The 25081-nt window shown below is 42.8% G+C and overlaps 1 protein-coding gene across 3 annotated transcripts in view; it reads left to right on the plus strand.

Annotated features, from left to right (window-relative positions):
• The first annotated feature begins 13355 nt into the window (after nucleotides 1–13355).
• Nucleotides 13356–25081, plus strand: part of DPYSL2 (dihydropyrimidinase like 2) — a 95183-nt gene continuing 83457 nt past the window's right edge. For 2 of the 3 annotated variants that reach the window (XM_077805842.1, XM_077805841.1), the window contains exon 1: nucleotides 13356–13694. In XM_077805842.1, coding sequence (XP_077661968.1) covers nucleotides 13356–13694 — 339 coding nt within the window. The remainder of the gene's footprint in view (nucleotides 13695–25081) is intronic. The other variant, XM_077805843.1, reaches the window with a different exon arrangement.

Raw genomic sequence — 25081 nt, forward strand, 5'->3', positions numbered from 1 at the left:
AAATGTTTCACTCAGGAAAAAAAAAAAACCTACAAAAAATCTGAAAGAATTAAAAGGTTTTGTTCAAAATGATCTGATTTGATTTTTTGCTTCAAAATGACTTTATTTTTCTTTTGGAATTTCTTTGTTTCTTTAAAAAAAACATTTTAAAAGAAGCTCAAAATCAAAATGAAATGTTTGGTTTCACCTGAAATGATTTTTTTTCCCCAGAATTGCAGGTAAACCAAAAAATCAGTTATTCACACATCTGTAATTAAAACAAATATCTCTGATATCACAAATGTATTTTTGAATCTTTATTTTCAGTTGTCGGGAAAGAACTTACCATCCACAGGAAATCCATTGGTTTTGCATAGCAGTGTATTCCCAGGGAAGCTTTGTTATGATTGGAGCTAGTAGCATTCTAGATGAAGAGATTTGGTGAGATCTGCCTTTTTATGCCCACTTTCTGCTGACGAGATGCACTGTAATTCCCTTGAGGCGTTACTTTGCATTTGTGTTTCTTAAAGGGGCAGTCAGTTACAATCTCAGGAATTAATGCGGTTTCAGGGCTAGCAGGGACAGAAGAGTTCTAAAACTCTTCCATAGCAAGATTATAAAATGTTCCCAATTTGTGTAGGCCATTCAGGAGGGTTGCTGGGGTTGAAGCATCAGCTTTGAGCTTTGAATGGGAGCTGATGAGGGGAAGATTAAGGCAGAAGGATGGGGAAAAGTGGAGGGAGAGAGAAGATGGGAGGTATAAGAGTAGAGATTTAGATGAGGATCTCACCTTTAGGCCCTGATTCAGCAAGTCACTTAAGTATTTGCTTCACTTTAAGCATGTGTGTAGTCCCATTAATTTAAGCCTGTGCTTCAGTACTTGGCTGAATTAGAGCCTTTAATAGCAACTTCCTCTCAAAGTGCTTTATGTACTGATTTGAGGACTAACCTGAAGTTCACCTCCATGACAACTGAAATGCAGCCCCTTCTGGTGTGGAACGGAGCTGCTGTTTGACATTGCACACCAAACATTCAGCGATCTTTCAGACAAGTGGAAAAGAATACCATATACAGGGAAGATCTGAGGCTGACATAACGTATTTACTTGAATTGAAATTTGACTGGTATGGTAGGGGTTAACACCCTGGCCCTTGTGAAAATGTCAAGAGCCTATTTAATGACCCAAATGCAGTCAATACTTTTGTTTGAAGTCTCATCTCAAAGGCAGAATCTGGGGTGAAGGAGCTTGCACTGTTGCCCTTCATGCTTTACCATTGCGGGGATAGATGAAAGAATTTAGACTCCAGAGACGGTAGTGTGGCACTTTTCACAAACATTCATTTATTTTTTAAAGAATCATTTTGAAGGGTGAGATTTTGAAAGGGCAGTTAGATTTCCAGCTCCCATCCAAAGTCAGTGGGAATCAGGTGCCTAATTTAGAAATGCTTTTGGAAAATCTATTCCTAAATGTCTAAATATTTGTCCTACTGGCTGTGGGCAAGATGGCACAACGTAGCTTTTAGGCAATCTGTTTTCATGGACTAAAACTCATTGGCAACAAACCCTGACTGGCAGAAATTCACCAAGATTGGTTTACATGAGTCGAGGTTGCCGAGGACAAAAACCATAAAGGAAAACAAGGGTAAGCAAGAAAAAATGGAGCAGGAAAATAAATGAGCTTTGGGCATTTGAATAGACTTAACTCATTTTCTTTTGGTCTTTAATGTTTTCAAATGACCATCGTTCTCTTTTGGAGTGCTCAGTATCAGGAGAGGCTGTCAAACAGTTCAGCAATTATCATATCCCAAAGGGAAGCTAGCTAATGATTTCTCTGGCTACAGCTTGGTCTTTCAGTTTTCATGCTATGCCAGAATAGTTCCCATTTAATCAAGCGTTTTAGGGTTTGGTTCTTGATGTTAGTGTATGATTCTGAAGTGTAGTGACAGCTATCCACTTCTTCCTCTTGATACGTCGCCATTGCCCCATAACATGAGAATTATGAGGTTGCTTGATTAAATCAGTGGTAACTAAATTGATAACCAATAAAAGAAAATAGTTCTTCCCATAGCAGGTGCTCAGGTAGTAACATTCATAGGCTGTTACAGAACTGCATTAAAAAAGTGGATAATTCCAACGGCTGCAAAATGTTTGTTTGCGGAGATGGGTTCGAATCAGAACCTTGAATGTGATCACCTGCAAACTTTGGGGAAGTTTGGATTTGGATGTGGCTTTAGAGCCAAGCTTTGTGGCTCTGCTCTTCTTGAAGCATCATTTAAAATGGAGCAATCAAATTTCAATCTTCATCTTCACAGGGGTCAGAAAGAAATCCCCCCTCCCAAATTCAGCAAGAATATGTGTACTATAAGAATAAGTGTACTATAGATGCTTTTACCTGATGGGCACTGCCCAAATCCCAATATTGCTTTAATGGTGTAAATATTTGGTGTAAATAATGGTGTAAACCTAGGATAAATCTGTATTCCTGTAGCTAATAAATTAATCGGGGATGAAATCTTCCATTGAAGACAATGGAAGTTTTACTATTGGCTTCAACGGGGCCAGTGTTTCACCTCAGATGTCCAAAGAAATCTGGCATGCAACTGTGCATGAATTTGTATGGCTTTTTGTGCTTGCAATGCACAAATTAAGCACTTACATGGACAAGTGCCTAATTTTCATGTTTGGTTGCAAATTAAGCATGAATTGCACCCCTAAAATCTTTGAATAGCTGGAGTCCTATCCTCAGCTGGTGCAAATCAGCATAGCTTCACTGAAGTTAATGAAACCTCAATTTACCCCGGCTAAGGATTTGACCCCTGCTTCATCATATTAATCCTTCCGTCTTCTGCAAATATACAGGAAGAAATGTATGTTTCATGGAATTTTGCCTTCCCAAACATACATATTTGAGGGGTGCCAAAGTCCTATGTTGCATGATAAATTTAGCATACATTGAAGATATTAATAATTGATTTTTTTAATAATGAAAGCTCCAGCTTTTGAGGCAGTCTGTCATTTGCTTTTCATAATGGCGACATAGGCAGAATGTTCTGCTTTAATTTCTGTCTGAGTTCTTAATCTTTAAACAATGAACCAAATGACGTATTTGGGGCAAGGGTCTCACCTAAAGGTTGCAGGGGAGTTAAAGTAACTTAAAGCTTGTATTGCATTGCATTGCATTATTAATTCAAATAAAGTTTGATCGTTCAGCTGCACATTACACATGTAGGTACTTATGGAAAGGGAATTTAATAAAGCAGAAATTACACTTCTATTGTTTTGTGCTTGAGAAGTCAGGTGGGTTGTTGCAATCTAGTGAAATGTAGGATCTGAAATATGTAGGATCATGGTATTAGCTAGATGCAACATGGTCTAGAAGAATGAGTGCACAGTTGTATGTCCTGAGTTTTCTTGAGACAGTGTGGTCTAATGCATAGGGTACTGGCCTGTCAGGAGGCCCCAAGTTCTAAACCCCACTCTGCCACAACCTACTGTGTGTCTAGGAGCAAGTCAATTTTCCTGTTTCCCCATCTATATATCTTAGCGTTATACTCTGACCAATCACGATAGTGTCCAATACCTCCGTGTAGAAGTAACAGCAAAATCCCTAGTGGGCTTTGTGCAGCCCTTTGTGTGTCTTTGTGCAGCCCTTTGTGTGTCTATTTAGATGGTAAACTCAGGACAGGGACTGTATCTTGCTCTCTGTTTGTACAGTCCTTAGCTCAGTGGGGTCCTCATCTCAGTTAGGGCCTTAGGCACTACCATAATATTAATAGTATAAACCTACCTCTGCCACCGACTCACTCTGTAGCCTAGGGCAAGTTACGTGACCTTTCTCCCTCACCTTCCCCATCTATGATACGGAGATAACACTATTTATCTTTAAAGAGAGTTGAAAAATATTGGCTAAAAATTCTTTCGATGCAGTTTTTGTTCCCTAAATTATTCAGCAAATATTTCCCCTTCCATTATTAAAGCAAGTCTATTAGTTCATTGACTAACATCAGTGGACGAATGTATTCAGTTAAGTTTCTTGTTGATTGGCAAATAAATTATTGGCAAATAACTGTTCACATTTTTTTTTTGTTAGCTCTGCTAACCTTGTTCACAGCAATATTGCAAGGGTTAATTAATGTTCATGAAACTCTTTGAACATGGGAAGTTCTGCATAAATGCTAAAGGCTGTTACAGCCTGATTCTAATCTCACTTACTCATCTGTGTAACTCAAATGGGACCAGTTCTTTACTCAAAGCCGGTTTTACATTTGTGTAACTCCATTTACTTTAAAGGCGTTTCATCTGTTGACACCAAGGTTAAATTTGATTCATTGACTGCTGTAGAATTACTCCTAATTTACATCACTATACGTGAAATCCAAGTCCGGGCCCAAAGGTATTTAGGTGCCCAAAGATGCAGAAAGGCACCTGGTGGAATTTCCAAAAGGCCTTAGGCACCTAACACATTTCAATAAGTCTGATGAGTTGTCTACATTTGCAACATCTACATCATCACAGCTGTAGTGCTTCCGTGCAGATGCTACCTGTGTCGATGGGAGAGGTTCTCCTGTCAGCATCGATAATCCACCTCTCCGAGAGGTGGTAGCGAGGTTCTTCTGCTGACCTAGCACTGTCTACACTAGCGGTTAGGTCAGTTTAGCTACATCGCTCACGGGTGTGGATTTTTCACACCCCTGAGTGACATAACTACGCCAATGTAAATTCCCAGTGTAGACCAGCCCTTATGCTCCTAAACACCAGATTTTCAAAGGTATTTGGGCACGCAACTTCTATTGATTTCAATGTGAACTAAGCTTCTAAACACGGACCCTAAGTGCCTAAGGGCTTGTCTACATGGACAATTAATTCACAGCAAGCTGGGGTGTGAATCTACCCCACACTAGCCTGCCGTGCTCTAACCATTTGTGTGGATCCTGCTGACGCACATTAATAGTTTGTTAATGTGCTTTGATCAAAGAGGACTAGATCAAAATACATTGACAAACTGTTGAGGTGTGACAGTCAATCTGTGGCAGGCTAGTGTGGGGTAGATTCACACCCCATCTTGCTGTGAGCTAACTAAGGTAGACAATCCTTTAAAATAACTTGGAGCCCAAGTGCCATTTTCATTAGTAATTAAGGACATCTGAAAAATTTACCCTTACCTTTAAGCATGTGCTTAAATTTCCTATTCAGGAACTGAATTGTGTCAAAGTCCATGGGACTTAAACACGTGCTTAAAATTGAGCATGTACTTAAATGCTTTCCTAATAGACATGCCTTTCTGGATCATGGTATCTGTACTTCTTCATGAACTCGGTAAACTGATTAGTTGCTCTAAATATTCCAGCGTATTGGTTGTTAGTCTGTATCTGTTTTCCCCTATTAAATATGAATAAATAATACATACAAGTAAAATTGTATCAAAGATAAATTGTATCAAAGATAAACTTGAACCACACAGGCGCAGGTTTAAACATGCTGTGCTGTTAGATGGACCTGAACTGGAAAATTACTTTCAAACAAAAGTGAACTCTGGAGAAGTTGGATTCTAGATCCAGACTCAGCTGTTTAGCTGTTCTGTGGGGGGCTAGAATGTGAACAAGGAATATGAGCAACAGAGCGCTCTGGAGCTGTTCAGATTAGGCTCTGAACTCCATATTTGGGACTGATCTCTGGTTCTAAGTATCACTGTGCTTCACCTCAGAAGGGCTGGGGCTAACTTTTTTGTTTTGGATGGATTTGCATGAGTCTGAGTTTCAGGCAGGAACAAAAATTCCCCCATAAAAAACTGATGGAAGCTCACCTGCTTTCACATCAGAATCATGTGAAGGATAGGTCCATCAATGGCTATTAGCTAGGATGGGCAGGGATGGTGTCCCTAGCCTCTGTTTGTCAGAAGCTGGGAATGGGCGACAGGGGATGGATCACTTGATGGTTACCTGTTCTGATCATTCCCTCTTGGGTACCTGGCATTGGCCACTGTCGGAAGACAGGATACTGGGCTAGATGGACCTTTGGTCTGACCCAGTATTGCTGTTCTTAAGTAAAACCATTAATTTTACATTACTTTGATTCAAAATCCTAGACTGGCACCAGGCTTGCTCTAGGACCTGCCATCATAATCCAGGAACCTGCCGACAAACCTAGGCTGAACTTAGTTGGCAAGGAAACCTAAAACCAGGTGAGTACTTTGCAGTTTGGGGGTTAGTTCGACCATTTTGCACAGCCTTAGGTGTAAGCATTGCCCTGTTTTCACATAATGCAAGTGGGGGAAATTTGGTCCACTTTCATGATTTGAATGGACAACAGAAAAGTTTGTGTCTATTAATTACTGTAGTTGTTTGATGAAACACCCATTTTGCCTCCATGGTTAATGGGATATGGTAACAGGTTGATGTGTGTATGTGATATTGTACATTGATTTGTAAGCACGGCCTCATATTCTTGATGCAAATGCCACTCGGTGACGAGTCACGTGGTTTGACCTGTATCAGGTGGTATTTAAAATATGCATGCTGAAACTTGGTTTACATATGCTACAATGGGAGTAATAAAAAGCTTGACACTTCCACTTGCAGCAGATTGATTTATGGTGGTGCTTACGGAGCTCCTGTGTTAAGTGCAGGAAATACCACAAATATGGGTAAAAGGATAATGCTGTGGTACGGCAAATGTTAAGATTTATTGTCCCTCACTGTGCGTACATGATTGGGTCAGAGCTTCACCTGGGGTAAATCAGTGGAGCTAAATTGATTTGCTCCAGTTGAGGATCTGTGCCCATAATCTCGAGGGGCCAGATTGTGAACTGCTTACTTACACCGAGTAGTGCCTTCATCCTGGAATAGTCCTATTGAAATCAATAGGATCCTCTGAGGAGAAAGGTAATATGGGTAAATGTATCAGAATTTGAGACTATGTGAATTAGACGTAGTGAGCCTGATTCTGAGCTCACACCAGTTTTACAAAGCTGTGCCACTGACATCACTCTCTCTTTACGGTGGTATGAGAACAGACTCGGGTCCATCGTACTTCCACGCATACATGCTGGTTTATGTGTAACAGATAGGGAATCTGCATATTGGCGCACTGGTTTCAGTCCAGGTGAACATCACATTGTACCTGTATGACAGTTTTGCAATTTTTCAGGGAGTTACTGTTTGTTTTTGTTTGTTTGCCATTTCCTTTTCTTCTTTTTATAAACAACTGTCCGTTTGTGAGGCAAAGGGAGAGTGATATGGAAGCACAGAGAATATACCAAAGGTTATGCAGGTAAAAGATATAAATGGATATACAGTATATACATGATGAGGGGGTAACAACACTCCATAGGTACACTGGTCACAGAAGGTCAAGCTGATGTTTGGTGCAATAAATCCCTTTGCACACAAAAAGCAGGCATCACTCACTGTTCTGGGCTTGCGGGTCTAGGGAGGCATTGCTGAAGATACCACAGCTGCTAGGTGATCCAAAAGTCAAAAGTGTATTCTTCTTGCACACCTGAGAGTTTGACCTTTCCTCCCACAATCGTCCTGTGGACAGAGGAGGTCTCCTGGGAGGCTCTGAAATCCTTCCAAGGCTGTGATTTCTGAGATCCAAGATAGGTCCCCACCTGCGTGACAGCCAACATCTTGACCAACATTGGGCACTGAACTGAAGACATCCAGAGCATGAGTCTCTACAGCTTGAGGTAAAGAACCAGGTTCTCATACCAAGAGCTGGACAAGACCCATAGCCTCACTGGACTGGATGCTGAGGACATGTATGTCATCCACTGGTCACTAGGGTACAATTGTGTCTAACATAATTGGGTGCTGCACAAGTGTGGATGTGATGCATGACAGTAAATGTGCTAGAGACAGTAAATATGTGCTCAGGCTGGGGAGGGGGGGTGTTTAAAGGCCAGAAGAAGGAGTGTGAGAAAGATTTCTTTCATGATTTGGTCCCCACCAAATATGGGTTGTAATTGTTTGATGAAACCCCCATACCATCATTTTGTCCAAACCATGGAATCAGCCATGGGTTCTAGTATGGCTCCCCAATATGCCAACCTCTTCATGGGCCACCTTGAGGGAAAATTTATGGGAAAATGTGCCACAAAACCAACTATATACCTGAGATGCATTGATGATATTTTCATCCTCTGGACGGAAGACCTAAGATCCCTCATAGATTTCTACCACAACTTCAACAACTACTAACTGTCCATCAAACTCTCTCTAGAATGCTCCCACACCAGCATCAACTTCCTCAACACCATGATTAGCTTAAATGATGCAACTCCACAAACAATGATGCACAAGAAACCCACCGATCACCATATTTACCTTCACAGATCCAATAATGGCCCCAGCCACACACACAAATCTGTTATCTACAGCTACACGCTCAGCTACCACAGAATTTGCTCGAAAGAGAAAGTCTGGGATACATACCTAAACACACTTAAAACCACCTTCGCTAAACAAGCACGCTCCACCAGAGAGAAGCAGATTGCATCATGGAACAGTCCACCCAAATACCCTAGAAGAACCTGCTTCAATACAGAAAAAAACAACAACCCAACCCTGACCACAGATGCTTTATCACCTACCACTTCACACTGGAACACATACAGGGTCTCACTAAACTATTACAACCCATATTTGATGGGGATTACATCTTGAAAGAGATCTTTCCTGAACCCCACTCTTCTAGCCTTCAAAACCCGCACTCACCCATCAGGAGCAAGCTCCCCACAGACCTAGACATACAAACTCAAAGTGGCATCAGACCCGGTTAGAACAACCTATGCAAAACCTGCAGACATATTTCCACTGTTATGATGATCAATACCTCCCACAACACACCTTTCAAGATTCATGGGTCCTACACATGCTTATCACAATATGGGGTACCAGTACCTCATCCAGTGAATCAAAATGCCCCAATAACAACTAGGTGGGTGAAACCAGACAATTAATGTGCCCTCAAATGAACTCACTCAGAAAAATGATAAGAAAAACATCATATCATCTCTGGGCGAACACTTTTCACTAGGCGATTGCTTCATAGCTGATCTTTCAATGCTTGTCCTCAAAGGAGACATGCACAATATCATCAAAAGGTGACCTTGGGACCTTAAATTGCTGAACACTGAAAGCCATGGGCACAACAGCGATGCTGGTCTTATGGCTCATTACAACAATTTGTGACACACCACATTGCCTACCACCCTTAATGGCCCACTTCAAACCCTTTGTGCTTAACTATATAACCCCCATTTCCCCACTTCATTTCAAGTGACTGCCTCCCACGTCTTCTGCTTCACAATCTGTCCCAACTTGTGTTTAGTTCAGACACTCTGTTTTCTTCCTCAGACCTGAAGAAGACTTTGTGTCGCTCAAAAGCTTGTATCTTCCACCAACAGAAATTGGTCCAATAAAAGTACTACCACATCCAACTTGTCTCTGTAATATGCTGGGACCAACACAACGACCACAGCACTGCAAACAGTAAACGTGCTAAGCATGTGTGTGAATATCAAGCTCAGACGCGCTTAGGCCTGTTGGCTTACATTGAGCTGCCTAACTTGAATTAAGCACAGTCGATTTAACTGTGAAATGCAGACAAAACTTCTGAGGTCCATGACTGGTCTTCATCTTCACCAAGACGTCCTCCGATTCCCTGCCTTTGCTCCGTCACTACTTTTCATGTTTTCTGTTGTGTAAACATGAAAACAAACCGACAAGCGGCATTTGATCTGCTGACATTTATGTTTATAGCTCTCTGATCTGTCGTGAAAGAGACTTAGGTTGATGAGTGCACTTTTTATAAAGGAAGAAATTAACGGAGTAGCAATAAAACTGTGGAGTTGCATAGGTTTACTAAAGAATTACAATACAAACCTACAAAAACGAAGAAGATAAAGTGATTGTAACGGATCATTTTTAAAGGCCTGACTCTTGGTTGATTTTACAGGTCATAACAAAACCTCAAAAAAATTACACCCCATTTTCCAATATAAATAAAATGATCATAAATTGACAAAATTGTAAGCCAAAGGTCCCAGAAATAACAAAACTGAAGAATAGCACCATATAGACTTGGATTTTCAAAGGAAGTGTCATGCCAGCACCGTTAGGATCCTTTGAAGATCACACCCACAGCTCCCCAAAGCCAGTCATGGGGAGTTATTCTATTGAATGGGCTCTGATACCTCGTGCTTGATAAAGGAGGCATTGGTTATGCCTGACTAGCTGATGTGTGGAGAGTGCTGCTCAAGAAACGTTGAGGTCAGATCAACCTTTGTTTATAGGCTGGTGGGGGAAAGAGGTTACAGAGGTGATGGCTGGGCCACTCGAGGGTAGCTAGAGTTTTGTAATCTTCCAGTCTGATTTCAGACCATGACGGAAGAGTGCATGATGAATCTGAGACAGGTCTCCACGTTGTTTTGTTAGTTACTTAGGGAACCTTTTGATCATGAGGTTAGATCAGGCCTGACAGCATAGACTGATGGATCTAGAATCGGGTTGCTTCAGAGGGGTTCTGTAATTTCTTTTGTATGGATGGAATCCTGCAGGATTAAATTTTATTGCCTCTGTGGTTCAGTATACATGTGAAACCAGAAAGTTAGACACTTGATAGTGCACTGCATCCTTTCCAAATCTTGGTAAGCATCTCATAATTCTCATAAATCACCACTCACCACGGTACCTAAACACAGCACAGCAATTAAAGTCCACGCTGAACGTGCCCAGAAGTGTCATACCGATGCGGAAAGACGATGGCGTTACTTGTGGAAAAGGGAAACTGGCTGTGGGACGCTGCTTGATCTGTGATTGCGCTATGCATCGTTGGCATTTGCCGTGGTGAGGCAGAATGGGGCCATTTCTGAGCATGAGAACAGTGTGGAAGCCTTGGGTGTAGGAGTAGCCTTGATGAGCTCTGAAACACTGGGAAACTGGGAACTTTTCTTCAAGACCCAGGTCTCTTCCCAGCCCTCCATGCCTTCATGACCCCCTAGGCTGGGTTATGGAATTTCAGTCTATTTAGATGTTTCTTTGGTGGCCATCACTGTGGTATCCAAGCGCCTTCCAGGGATGCGTTGAGCGATTAAATGAGCCTTATTTTGGGGTATCCCTGAAAAGCATCACTTACGTTGCAGCAACTGCAGAATGTGTCAGTACAACTGCTCCGCGATTTTAACAGGCTGAAGGCTCTGTCCGTGCCCTCTGAGGCTGGTAGTGACTGCCTATTCAGCAGTGGTTTGGCTATTAATATTTATAAAGCTTAAATAATACAGGATTTAGTTTACCTGATAGACCATATGTTGCCCTGAGTCCCATAAGGGCACCTGAGATTGGCCTGGCTACAGCCCAGGGCCATCCCCAGATACAACCTTGGGAGGAAAAGGAGGAGTCGAGTTTATTCCCTTGAGGACCTGTGTCTTTGGACTGTTCTCCCACTCATTAGTCACCAGAGCACATCGCCATCATCCTTCAGGGCAACACTCCAGGCTTACTTCTTTCCTTTTTAGTTGAGTCTTTTATAAATGGGTTGTGCATTTATTTTATGCTTTCTCTTGCGTCTGACCTTGGCGTTACTTGGGCACTTTGCCTTATTAGTGACAATATATTGATTTTTTAAAAAAATGCGTTTCTCACTAAGGTGCCTGCTACCCTTTTGGGCACAGTTGCCTCTAAATTAACATTTAATGTATGCATATACATAGATGCATATTAATGAATAATGCATAGCAATGAATAGCTTAGCAACTGAGTTTGGTTCAGAACAATATTGAATGTGGATTTAGCCTTAATACAGATTAGCATTATTAACGACATGTATCAGATGGTTACAGCTACATTAAACCTATTGTGTGTTGTACCACTTACCTTTGTGATAGAAATATCTCTCCTCCCCTCGCCCGCCCCACCTACACAGACTCACAGTGCAGTCGGCTGCAATCAATCATTGAGAAATTATCAGGGCAACATTTTTTCTCTCTCTAGACCTTTGAACGGTTCATTTAGATATGAAAAATGATGGAATAAGATTTTTTTTTTAAAATCTGTTCACCTTCTCTTGGGAGGCTAGGCATGGGAGCTAAGGACTTCAGTGTGTTACAAGGGAGAGGGGGGTGTGTGTGTGGACAGTAACCCAGCAGCTAATGCAACGCCCTTAAATAATAAAAGGGTGGAGAGATGGATGGAAGCATTGCAATATGGACATGATCATCTTGCCAGCTCCCATCGTACCTGCCCGTGGCTGATTCCCCCCCGCCCTCTCCCCCTAACAATAGCAGCCGCATCTCTTCTGAGTCGTGCAGAGGGCAGGCTGGTGCTGAAGGGACAGCGCCTGGAAAGCCGCGCTGGGCAAACCCCCCAAGATGAGCAGGGCTGGGCGACTCCCTTTTATCGGGGCGAGCAGCTGATCCGCGGGGCTGGGGTGTCTCCCACCCCGCTCCAAGCTCCCAACGCAGGGGCTCTGCGAGGAGCTGGGAGGGGAGGGTTTATCGCGCTCGCTCTCTAGCCTTGAACCTTAATTTAAATTAAATCTCAACAGCCATTTAGTGCCTCCCCTCTGCCCCCCCCCCCTTTTAGGAGTGAGATCTGGGGTGGGGGTCTGGCACTGCTGGGTGTTTCCCTGTCTTGCAAGGTCACTAATTCCGGAGGTAAGTCCTGATTAATGGGCAAATTTCCTTGTCTCTTTCTCTTCCCCATCTCTGACTGTCTCCACCCGCCTCCCCCCACGCCAGGGGACGCTGCATGAGCCGGGTCACCGCTGACCCCCCCCCCCCCAATATGATTCAGCATTTCGCCCCCTTCCCCTGCGGTGCTCACCCTCCAGCTGCTGCCTTTGGAGAAAGTGAGGAACAAAAGGCTAAGGCCGCGCTTCATTTGCAAGGGGGTAGGGCAAGGGGGGGGGGCAGATCCTTTGCAGCTAACACGACCCCCTCCCCGCCCCCAAGCAGGGGGGAGGGTCGCTGCTCAGAGCAACTTGTAACAGCAACACGGTCCGGGTTTTTTTTGTTGCTCCAGCCCAGCTCGGCTCTGTTTGCCAATTCGCCAGCCCCACATCACTTCCGGATCAGGCCCCAATCTCTGCTGCAGAGTGAGGGATTTTTTCCCCCCCGCCCCCCTCATCATCTGGGGCGGCTGGGAACTTGAAATCTCCTCGCTCCTGATTGCAGCAGCCTTGCCTTCAACTTTGCATTGCATCTCCATCTCTATGCACCGAGCGAGCTCGCCAGCCTCCCCTCTATGAGGGCAGGAAATCCACATCTTGCAGCCCTGTTGCTCTCTCTCTCTCGGGGTGTGTGTGTGTGTGTGAAATCTTGATCCTATTTGTTGTTGTTTTTCTTGAACAGGGAGACCCCCCCCGCCCCCCCCGGAGCCATGGCCGAGAGGAGGCAGGGTGAGGAAGAGGAGGTCCCAGCCTTCTTCAAGAACCTGGGCTCAGGCAGCCCCAAACCCCGGCAGAAATTCTGCGGCATGTTCTGCCCGGTGGAAGGCTCCCTGGAGAACAAGACCATCGATTTCGATTCGCTCTCGGTGGGACGTGGAGCCAGCAGGATCGTGGCCCAGCAGAGGGACGTGGCCCACCTGGGCTCGGATGCCCACTCCCTGTCTTCCAGGCAGGGCAGGAAGGGAGGGGAGCCACCTGTTGAATTCGGGGGAAAGGTGGAGATCAGGGCGGCTGCTGGCAAAGAGGCGCTGCAGAACCTCAATGACAAGGTGGGTGCGGATGGCCCCGGGTGTGTCCGAGAGGGAGATCTGCAACTCACCCGCGAGTTAAACTGGGGGGGGGAGTGGGGGGGGAGGTGATCTCTGATCAGGCTTCCATTCAGCATCATGCCTCCTCATTGCATTCAGCCTGTTTCAGTGCTCACCGAGGCAGCAGCTGGTCCTAGCCTCTTATCGCCAGACTTTAAATGTCCCTGCATTCTTCTGCAGGAGGGGGAGATTGGCAGAATTAGGGAGAGGACCGTTCCCCCCCCCCCCCCCCCCCCGCGCGCACACACACACACTTTCCTTTCCATCTGCTGATGGAAGCTGACTTTGTTTCTGAACAGCACCCCTCTAGCACAGCGCCCCACCCATCTGATGAATGCAGCTCACCACAAGATAAAATGCAATTGTCAGCAAAAGACTGGGCAGCAAAATCTGATGGCCAAATCCCTGCCGATTTACTGAAGGTAAAACTCCCCTGGGGCTCAATTCTGAGGGCCTTGCCCAGATTTTTTACCCAGGCAATGCTCTTCGTGGGAATTTTGGCTGAGGAAGAATTTTAGGGATTGGCCAGTTGACTGAAATGGGCATTTTGCCTGAGTAAAATCTTGCATAGGACTGAAGGAATCTGGGCTTGGATTGTCAAAGAGGGACTCAAATCCCATTTAAATAATTTTATCTCCCATAGACTTCTTTGAAAATCCTGGTCTTGACCTTTAGTCCCAGTTCTCTGCTAATGTGTCAATCCATGTATAATTAAGGACCTCTTTGTCCCTTAACAACAAAATAATTCAAAGCCATAGCTTTGGCTGATCACATATACTTTTGTTCCCAGGTAAATTAAAGGAAATCAACTCAAACAAGCTTTATTTAGATTTAAGCCAAGAAATATTGTCACTCTGTGCTCTCCTCTGACAAACACAAGCTTTGAAGAGTCCAGGTGAATGAAGAGTCGATCAGGAATCTGACAAACTTCTAGTAGCAAAGTAGGAAAGAGTTCTTCCAAGTATTCCCCCATGTCCACACCCCAAAGGTGCTTATGAAACAATTCCAGTCTCTTAAGAATTCATCTGAACAGCTGGTACCCAGATGCTGATTCACCAATGGCGTGGATGGTATATTCGAGGCAAAAAAACATGGGTGAGATTGTCCATTTGGGCTTGACCTTCAGCACTGATAAATCGAATGCGAACTTTGGGTACTCAGCACCTCTGAAAATCAGACCCCATATCCATCTGCTACTGCAAAAACCCAAGGCTTGATTTTGCCAACATTGATGCCTGTGAATGACTTGATTCAATTAAGTAGTTCAGTTAACTAAGTGAGATTAATCTCAGGAATACAATTACTCATCTGCATCAATGTTTGCAGGTTTAGGGTTCAAGGAAGTTTTGCGATTCAAGACTTAATTTTATGTGGCATCTTGCGTACAAACCATAACTCGTGATAACTTGGAATGCTACTAGTAGAGGACTGGACATGTGTTCTGAATAATAATAAAAAGGTGCAGTTTTTGTCTGGTGGGGAAAAAAAGAATCTCTTTCAAATAATACTCGAAAACAGTAAATATGAGATTATTTGGAGGAAAAATCAGGAATTGTAACAGAATATGAACTGTTTCAGAACAGCAGCCGTGTTAGTCTGTATTCGCAAAAAGAAAAGGAGGACTTGTGGCACCTTAGAGACTAACCAATGTGTTTGAGCATAAGCTTTCGTGAGCTACAGCTCTAGCATTTTATCAGTTTGATAGTCACATTTTCATTCTACCTTTAATTAAGACAGCACAAAATAATGGCATGATCCACTAGAATCTTTGAATTGTGTCCCATTAGCTGTGCATAATGCTGGCACCAATATGGTGTTTTTTTTTTTTTTTTTTTTCTAATGGTGGTGTGAAGTCTTCTGTGGCAAATGAAGTAAGAGAGATTGGTCCTCATTAGCAGGAATGCTGTAGCTTTTATGGTTTCCCAGGTGACTGCATCTGTGTATTGTATTGAATTGAAGTGCTAGGTCCTCAACGGATATAACCTGGCTGTAGCTCCTTATTGAGGATCAGGCTCAATATATTTATATAAGAAAGGGGAAAGAAAGCACTTCAAGCCAGGAGACAAAATTCAGACTTGTGTTAAAAGGCTAAAAGCCCATTGGCTTCAGTGGATTTGCGTTTAATACCCGGGGTCTGAATTTGGCTATTTACTTTCACACCTCAGTTGCACAACGTAGTTTTATTAGCACACTGCTAATCGTGTCTAACCTAGCCAAGAACAGCCTGTCTACATTTCTGTATAGATAATGATAATGTGCAACCTATAAAACAATAATAAATTCATTCATGGGTCCCCGAAGTTATGAAAAATGTAGATTATCTAACAAAAGCCTAGATGTCCTAACACTCAACTAGCTTTAGCTTGGAGACTTGAGAATTATTATGGCCACAAGCAATATTCTTAAGAACCCATCTATTTTTGATGGTTGGTACTTTGGTCTAGAAATCCAAGGGCCATATCACCAGGTGGTATACGTGGGTGATGGCTCTGTTGGAATTAGTGGAGCTCTGCCCAGTTACATTAGCCAAAGATCTGATCCAAAATATGTTAAAGCACAGTCATCATTTCTTCCGGTGTGTACAATGACCCTGCCTTATTCTCAGCCTCCATTGTTAGCGAGGCAACTAGGACCAGTACATCTGGTATTTTTCTGTACTCTTAACTATCCAGAGGATGAAAAAGGAATTTAATTGTCCTCCATTAAATGGCATGTGTAGTTCTGCAGAATAATGAAATCTCTCTATGTCTCGCTGGTGGTCTATGGTATTCCACAGGGATCTAACGCAGTAGTATCTTCTGGACATGGTGCTCCATGCTTCCTGGCTTAAAATGATCCCTAGAGACATCAGGAAGAGTTTCCATCATACTTTACAAAACATTTCACAGTTAGGTCTTTAGAGGCAGTGTAGCCCAATCAACAGGGCAGACTGTGGGAGATCTGGTTTCTGTGCCAAGCTCTGCCACTGACTTGCTGTATGGCCCTGGGGAAGTTACTTCACTTTTCTGTTTCCCCTCCCATTCTTTGTCTTCTTAGTTTGTTAACTTTTGGGCAGAGAATGACTCACGCTCTGGGTACGGCAACATGGCAGCCAGGGGTGGGATTTGTCGTTCACGTTGTTGTGCTTGAGTTAGTTTGCTAAAAATAGCAGGGAGGATGCTGTGGTACAAGGCTCGAGGGTGACCAGATGGCAGACGTGAAAAATCGGGACAGGGGGTGGGGGGTAATAGGCGCCTATGTAAGGAAAAAGCCCTGAATATTGGGACTGTCCCTATAAAACTGGGACATCTGGTCACCCTACAAGGCTCCAACGCCAGCTGTACGAACAAGTATGTACCCAGGCGGGTCAGCAGGCTTGTGCATCCCACACGGAAGCCTGGGCCACGGTGTCCTCATTTTAATTTTTAGCGGGAGTACAGCTCGCTCAGATAGGTCTACACAAGCTGCCATTCACAGCCCTGCTGCGGTGTAGATGTATCCAATATGTCTGAGCATCTGCTAGTACAACACCTAGCACAATGGGGCCCCGATCTTGGTAGGGGCCTCTACAAAGTACCATCGTAATAACAGCAGCCCGACTCAGGTAAAAAGTCCCAGTGATTTGCTGGAATAAAGACGGCAAGGTGAAGCCCAAAGAGTGAAATCATGAATTTAATTTCACTGCCCAAGTGGAGTGAAGTGCAAGGAGTAGAAGCAAACAAAAACCATGCAAAGTAAATGAGATTAAGAAAAAAGAAAATGTTGAGAATTTTTTAAAATTTAAGGTGTTTAATTATTAAACTTGCTATGTCAAGCGCTTTGAGGTCCTCAGATGGAAGGTGCTATAAAGTGCATGGTATCGTTACTATTAACGATCATTTTAAACCCAGGCCTATGTACAGTCATCTGCGTCCATCAAAAATCAGGGCTTCTGATTTAACTTCACAGTTGGATTTTGAATTTCTCCACCACTGGCTCCAGTCCTTTAAAGAACAGGCATTTGAATAAAAGATCTGACCCCCAAAAGGCCAATTTGAAGTTTTGAGGTTGCTAATATGTTGACAATGTGTGATGATTCCGTACAGAAAAGTGGTTATATAGTTATTATTTGTATTATAGTAGCATCAAGAGGTCCTGTCAGATCAGGGCCCCATTGTGCCAGGTAGGGTGACCAGATGTCCCGATTTTGATGTCTGGTACTTTGACTGCTAGTATAGGTCTCTATCCGCTATAACACACTGCCTCCCACAACACCTCGCGCTGTCACTCTCAGACAAAACGTAGTTTTTCTATCAGTCATTCATTAGTCGTATGGAATAACTGGCAGCAGACAATTAGAACACAATGTAACTGCCATTAAAAATATAGATTATCTTGTGTGTGCTGCTCACTTGATTTTTCTGCTTAGAGAGAGATCTAAAAATACCAGGCAGCTCCATTTATTGTTACCAAAGCTCTCGGTTATGCTAACACACTGGAAATGTTAATTAAAATTAACAACTGCTTGAATCTGGTTTCATTGCAACTCTGGTCTTCCTGTGAGGCAAATTCTAAACTCCTTTTGTCATAATAATTATTATGTTAGTGCCTAGAGTTCCCAACCAAGACTAGGGCCCCATTGTGCTAGGCACTGTCTAAACACGTTGTAAGAGACACACCCTGCCCCAAAGAGCTTACAGTCTGACAGACAAAGAGTGCAAGGGGAAATAGAGAGGTGAGGTGACTTGCCCAAAGTCACTGGTGGAATAAAGCTGAGGTCTCCTGATGCTCACTCCAGAGCCCCTTTCACTTGAACCATGCTGCCCCTCCTTGGCTTGGCCATGTGACCGCTTTGTGCCTCAGTTTCCTCCTTTATAAAGGGGAATAATAATACTTCCCTATCTCAGAAGGGGGGAGAGGTTGTAGGTGATCAGTGTTTGCTCTTTGTCCCAAGATATCCAAGCACTTTATGAAGCAAAGCACTATTACGGTGAAAATGTTGCTACTAATGGAGGTCAGCTTCTAATCCAAATAAAGATGAAGGTTATTTATTTCTCCCTTTGTGGCTTCTTCCCTTTGCACTCTATGAAAGAAGCTGTCATTAGACAGAGACTCAGGATCTACCTTGGCAGTCCTTTTATTCCCATTGAAGTCAGCGGGCATATTGAGTGCTGACCGAAGGACAGTTGGATGCTCCAGTCCGGATGTCTAGTTATCCAAAACTTCTATCCTAGCTGCAGGGGTTATTAGACCATCACTTTATTTTGGCACATCCACCTTTTGGGATCTGTGAATTCAGCAGCTTTGGTGGGCCCCTGATTAGAGTGTGCGAATAATGTATTTTTTGGCTCATGGAGCAATTCCAAAATAATGACGGGGGGGGGAAGAGTTTCACATTGAGCCAAAAACAAAATTCTTCAGAATTTTCAGTCAATTGAAAATTTAAAACCAAAAACCTTTCTTGTCAAACTAAATGCTTTGTTTGACCTAAAACAAACTGTTTTATTTCAATTTCAAACATCTGAAAGGGTTTTGACTTTTTTAAAATATAAAATTGAAGGAAATTTCAAAACAAAAAGTTGTTTCAAACCAAACAAATCAAAATTGGGTTTTGGTTTTTTCTACACAGTTTATCAAAACTGACCCAAATTCACAAACTGTTTTGGTGTTGCTGAATCTGCACTTTCCACCTAAACCTTTTGGCTAAAAAAACTTCACCTTACTTTACTCCTGATTTGGGAAGAGTTGATACATTGAGCTTTTTATCTGTTGATCTCAAAGTGCTTAACAAAGGAGGGTCAGTATTGTTATCCCCACTATATAGGTGGGAAAACTGAGCCACAGAGTCCGGAAGTGACTTGCTCAAGGCCACACAGCTAATTAGCATCACTCAAATACGATCGGGCTTGCATTTTAATTAGGAGCGACTGGAGGAGAAAGGATCAAGGGGTGATGATCAGGGTAAAGGAGCAGAAATGGGATGGGAAATAAATACATAAGTACATGGCCTGGCTTTCAGAGTCACTTTGCACCTGCGGGTCCCATTGACTACAGTGGGACTCTGAGGTGCTTGGCTCTTCCGAAAATCAGGGCATTAATCTAAATAACTTACACATAGCACCTGCCAGGCCGGTATGTAGCATAGGTAGGAAGGATGGTAAATGCACTAGATTGAGACGAGTGATCTCTCTGTTCAATCTAATCCAAATAAAGATGAAGGTTGTTTATTTCTCCCTTTGTGGCTTTGCTTCAGACTTCCTGGGTGACCTGAAGCAATTGTCTTAATCTTTCGTTGCTTGAGTTCCCCATCTGTAAAATGGGAGTAAATAATACTCCTTTTTTCTCTCTTATCTGTTTAGACTGTTAGCTCTTTGGGGCGTAGACTGGCTCATACTGTGTGTTTGTACACCAAGTAACACAATGGGGCCCTGAGGCATGAATGGGGCCCAAGAATAACAATAGTTAATAAACACCGACTGGGAAAGCAATTCTATTTTAAAACTGTATCAACACGGAGGGACTAAAGTGGATTTAACATGCAAGGAAAAAGAGGTTCCAGAAACAGTCTTGCAAACCTGCAAAATAACTGGGGTTGTTGCAAAATCCTCAAGCTCTCATGATCATGCTTGCCCATCCCTGCAACAAATAATGACTAACAGGACATTGTACAGAGCACAAACAATCATAGACTTTGGAATGCTAATGTAGCCGTTGTGCAAAGCACAATAGAGGTTGTTCCAAACAGCTGGAAATGCTGTTCCAAGTTTAATTTGTTACAATTCCTGTAATTTCTCTAGCCTTGATTCGATAATCACTACTTGCAAAATAATTACACGGAGAAATGACTTGCATATTCTCCCAATGGATCATAATAATTTGTCTGGCTACTGGAAAACCAAATAAAAGCCTGCAAGCTTCCTGGATCCCTCTTTAAGACACCAATCCACATGGTAGGGGGATGCCACACATTCTGAGAGCATAGTTTTCTATTAAGTGCTTATCATGAATTTACCAATTCGCTCATCATTCCTTCTGATGCAGAAAAGAACCAGGGTCTTTGATATGGTGCCAACAAATACCATTTGGACTAAAGAGGCTCCACTGTTTGGGCCAGATGCTCCTTGTCTTCCTGTGTATTTACAGTGCTGATGGGGCACAATGGGGAAGTGCTTTGAGTGCCACTGAAATACAAATAATAGGAACATAGTTTTAAATGATTAGCTTGTTTTATCAGCTACAAGGCAGCCTTCCAGGTCTGGCCCAAATCTGTTGCAGACAAGGCTGTGTCTAATTCCTCATATCCTTTGTCATATCTGCAGTATGTTAAATTTGATTCCGTACCCACTAGGTTGTTGGAGAGGTGAGACATTATTTTGTCAGCAAGCTCTGCATCCCAGCTAGAATAACGCTAATATGGCTGTTCTACATAAACGGTTCCCTCATTTGAACCCCTAAAGGGAGTCTTCATTTGGGAGCAAACTTGCGAAAGGATCTAAGGCCCAACTCCTAAATACCTTTGAGGATCTGGGCCTAATATAGCCAGAATCAACAACCTTTGTTCTGTTTCAGAGTAGCAGCCGTGTTAGTCTGTATTCGCAAAAAGAAAAGGAGTATTTGTGGCACCTTAGAGACTAACCAATTTTCAAGCACAAAGGAGATTCCCATTCTTCAGAAGATCCGAGAGAAAAGATAAGCTCCATGGTATTGATACCAAATGGTTTTTTGGTGGCAAGATCTACCCAGATTTTTTTTTTCTCAGTCATGCAGTCAGAATTTCCCCCAGTGAAATAAGAGTAGTTGAACCCACTGTTCATCTTCACAGATGACATGAGTCTGCTACATTTCCTAGCTCGTTCTTTAGGTTAAGCTGTAGGGGCATGTGCTTGAGCTCTGGAAGGCCTATGTTCAGTTGTAGTGATGACCAAAATGATAACCTTAGAGTGCTTAGATCGTGAGCTCTTCGGGGCAGAGACCATCTTTTTATTATGTTTTTTTATAGCGCCTAGCACAACGGGGCCATGATCCCTGACTGGGACGCTGAGGTGCTTCTGCAATCTGTATGAACATAAAAACTGCCATGCTGGGCCAGACCAATGGTCTATCTAGCCCAGTATCATGCCTCCAACAGTGGCCAGTACCAGAGCTCCAGGAAGAGTGTACAGAACAGGGCAATTTTGGAGAGATCTACCCTGTCTTCTCCTCCCAGCTTCTGGCAGTCAGAGGTTTAGGGTTGCCCCAAGCATGGGGTTACATCCCTGGCCATCTTGGCTGGTAGCCGTTGATGGACCTATCCCCCATGAACTTCCGCAGTTCTTTTTTTTAACCAAGTTATACTTTTGGCCATCACAACAACCCATGAAAATGAGTTCCACAGGTTACATTATGTGAAGAAAGTATTTCCTCATTTGTATTAATCCTTCTGCCTATTAATTTCTTTGAGTGACCCGTGGTTTTTCTATTGTGTGAAAGGGTAAATAATACTTCTCAATTCACTTTTTCTACACCCTTCACGAGTTTATAGACCTCTGTCCTGTCCCCCCTAAATCGTCTGTTTTCTAAGATGAACGGCGTAATCTTTTCAGTCTCTCCTCATACGGAAGCTATTCCATACCCTTGAACATCTTTGTTGCCCTTCTCTGAACCTTTCCCCAGTTCCACTATGTTCTTTTTGTGAGATGAGGCTATCATAACTGGACACAGCATTCAAGGTGTGGGTGCACCATGGATTTAGTTAGTAGCATTGTGATATTTTCTGTCTTATTTTCTACCCCTTGCCTACTAGCTAATACAAAGTATTAGTACGTCGTAGTAATAATAACAACAGTTAGGAAAGTGTGGGAGCTTATCTTAGTACAGCTGTGGGCCTGAAATGCTTGGGATAAACTTCATTTGTCCTCGGGATATGAGCATAAAAACCATTCTGTGTGTGTTATGTATGCCCCTCTATGCCTGATCCAAAGACCATATATGTCTGTGAAAGCTTCCAGCCAGGGGGCTGGGACTTTCGAAGGGGTTTAAGGGAGCTAGATCCCTCATTCCCATTGAAAGCCATAGAAAATTTGACTCCTAGCCTTAGTGCTTCAGCTCAACCTCTGGGAGTTCATTCAGGCTTTAACTCTGGAGGTTGTAGGTTCAAACCTTGGCGACAACAGCCCTTACGTAAGCCCTTATGGTTCAGTCAGAACCGTCTTTATGTTTCTCAAGATATTAAGAGCAACAACGAAAACTTAATCCAGAGACAAACACTTTGATTTGCTTTTATTGACTTGTTTGCGCAAATGGAAAATAAACCCTCCACTCAAAACTTCAGATACTATTTATTCAGAATGTCTGTCTGTAGAGGCTGAAAATAGTCATAAGATTGTACCTCATCATCATAGCTTATTTGACCCCCGTGTGCATTTAACTTAAGTTGTAACATTTATTAGTGGTCAAAAGAAAATACCCCCCATCCCACTAGTGACAGAAGTTCCCCTTTGTAATTTATAGCTATTAACGGTAGACATTTCTTTCATCACCTTTTGGGAGGGACAAATGTATCCCTACAGATATTTACCAATTCCCCTCTAACCCTTCCAGCACTTGATGGCATGTGGGTGGAATGTTGTACGCACATGGCATGCCAGTCAATGGGGCTCTGTGCTGGTGTAGCTATCTACGCGTGCTGATGAGGGCCTGAGTTATGAATAAGTGAAATCTCTATAGGCCTAACCCTGCTTCTCCTGAAGGCAATAAAAAGACTCCCGTTGACTCAGGTGACAGGAGGAGCAGCTAATGGGGGTGGCGTATTAGCATTTATCTGTCATCTAACATGTCTGTTTTCCTAGGAAAAAAATATAAAGCTGGTTGAGTGAAACCAATCTGTTTCTAACTTGCTTCTCACATACTAAAGCTGATGCTGTTGTGGAGTTTCCAGAACTACCAGGGAAGGTTTAAACCCACCCCGATCCCTCCTTTCATTCCACTTCAAAATATATGTTTCTGTTCTCATGCCATCACAAAATGTCCTTATGGAAAACCTGTAAAGAATTTAATAGGGATAAAACCAACAGGATGTTGTAGAAACTCAGCAGGGTTCAACTGCAATTACTCAAAAATCCTAGAGACTTAAATAGAGAAAGAGATCCTTTCTATAGATTTTCACTTGAACCATCCTGTAATTTATAGTGGGAATGTAATTCTCTACTACAGTGTTTCCCAAACTTACAGCTGTTGTGTACCCCTTTTGAGACACTTGTCTTACCGGCATACCCCTTCTCCGGTGAGGATAATTTGGAGGATGGGGGGTGGTCGCCACATTTTTATAACGCACTCCTAATTTGTTTCATTCTGTATTAAATGTTTGTTAGAAATAAATGCAAAATTATATTACATACAGTTGAAACAAAAATTTTAATAGAAATAATAATTACATATAGAAACTGTACTATAAATAATTAAAATAATAGAAGCGAATCAACAGTCTGGCAGAACAGCGCGCGCCCGCGTGTGTGTATATATATAATATATATATGGTGAATTTGTATAATTCTGAAATTAAAATACGCTGGTTTGGCTAGGTTCGTGAAGAAAGCACTAGTTTTAATACTTACTCTTTCAGTCTTGAAAAATTTTCAGTACAAACCAAACTATTCAGTGCGAGGGCTGGAACTGCTTTTGACCAGACACTATCGCGGGGATATCTGGCTCCATGTTTGTGATCTTAAGACGAAGCTGGGGCTCCACATCAATAAGACAATTTTGTTTTTTTTGTTTTGATGCCCAACAGTGCAGAGAATCTGATCTCGCACAAATACGAGGTGGGAAAAGGCAGAAGATTCTTGACAGCTTTGTCCAATAGAGCTGGATATTCAGAGCTAACAGCCAACCAAAATGACGTCAGTGTATTTTGCTCAAATTTCGTTTTCAGGAAGCTATCTGAAGCCAGCTCCAAGAGCTGTTCTTCTGAAGCAGAGAGGTTATTTGGCAATGTTTGAACATTGATGATAAAAGGGTTCCTTATCCATTCAAAGGTGCCATCTGGTTCAGGGAAATACTTCCAAAGATCTTTCTGCAAGCTTTCCAAATGCTGCTTCATGGTTTGTAACACATCGCTATCAAGTTCGTTAGTTGAGTTTATTACTAAGTCATGAAGAGATGGAAAGGAATCCAGTTCACGACAACTAAGACGTTTATGCCACAGTTTCAATTTTGCAACCATGGCGCTCACTTTGTCTTGAACATGGAATATGGAGATGAGTTTCCCTTGCAACAAAGATAGATTGAGGTTGTTTAAATGAGCAAAGATATCTGCAATATATGCTAGTTTGCAGAGCCATCTCCAGTTGTGTATACAGTCTTGCAGGTTAAAGGTTTCACGTAAAAAAACTTGCAGTTCTTCTCGCAGCTCA

The sequence above is a fragment of the Eretmochelys imbricata genome, chromosome 26, assembly GCF_965152235.1.
Source record: "Eretmochelys imbricata isolate rEreImb1 chromosome 26, rEreImb1.hap1, whole genome shotgun sequence".
Classification (NCBI taxonomy): Eukaryota; Metazoa; Chordata; order Testudines; family Cheloniidae; genus Eretmochelys; species Eretmochelys imbricata.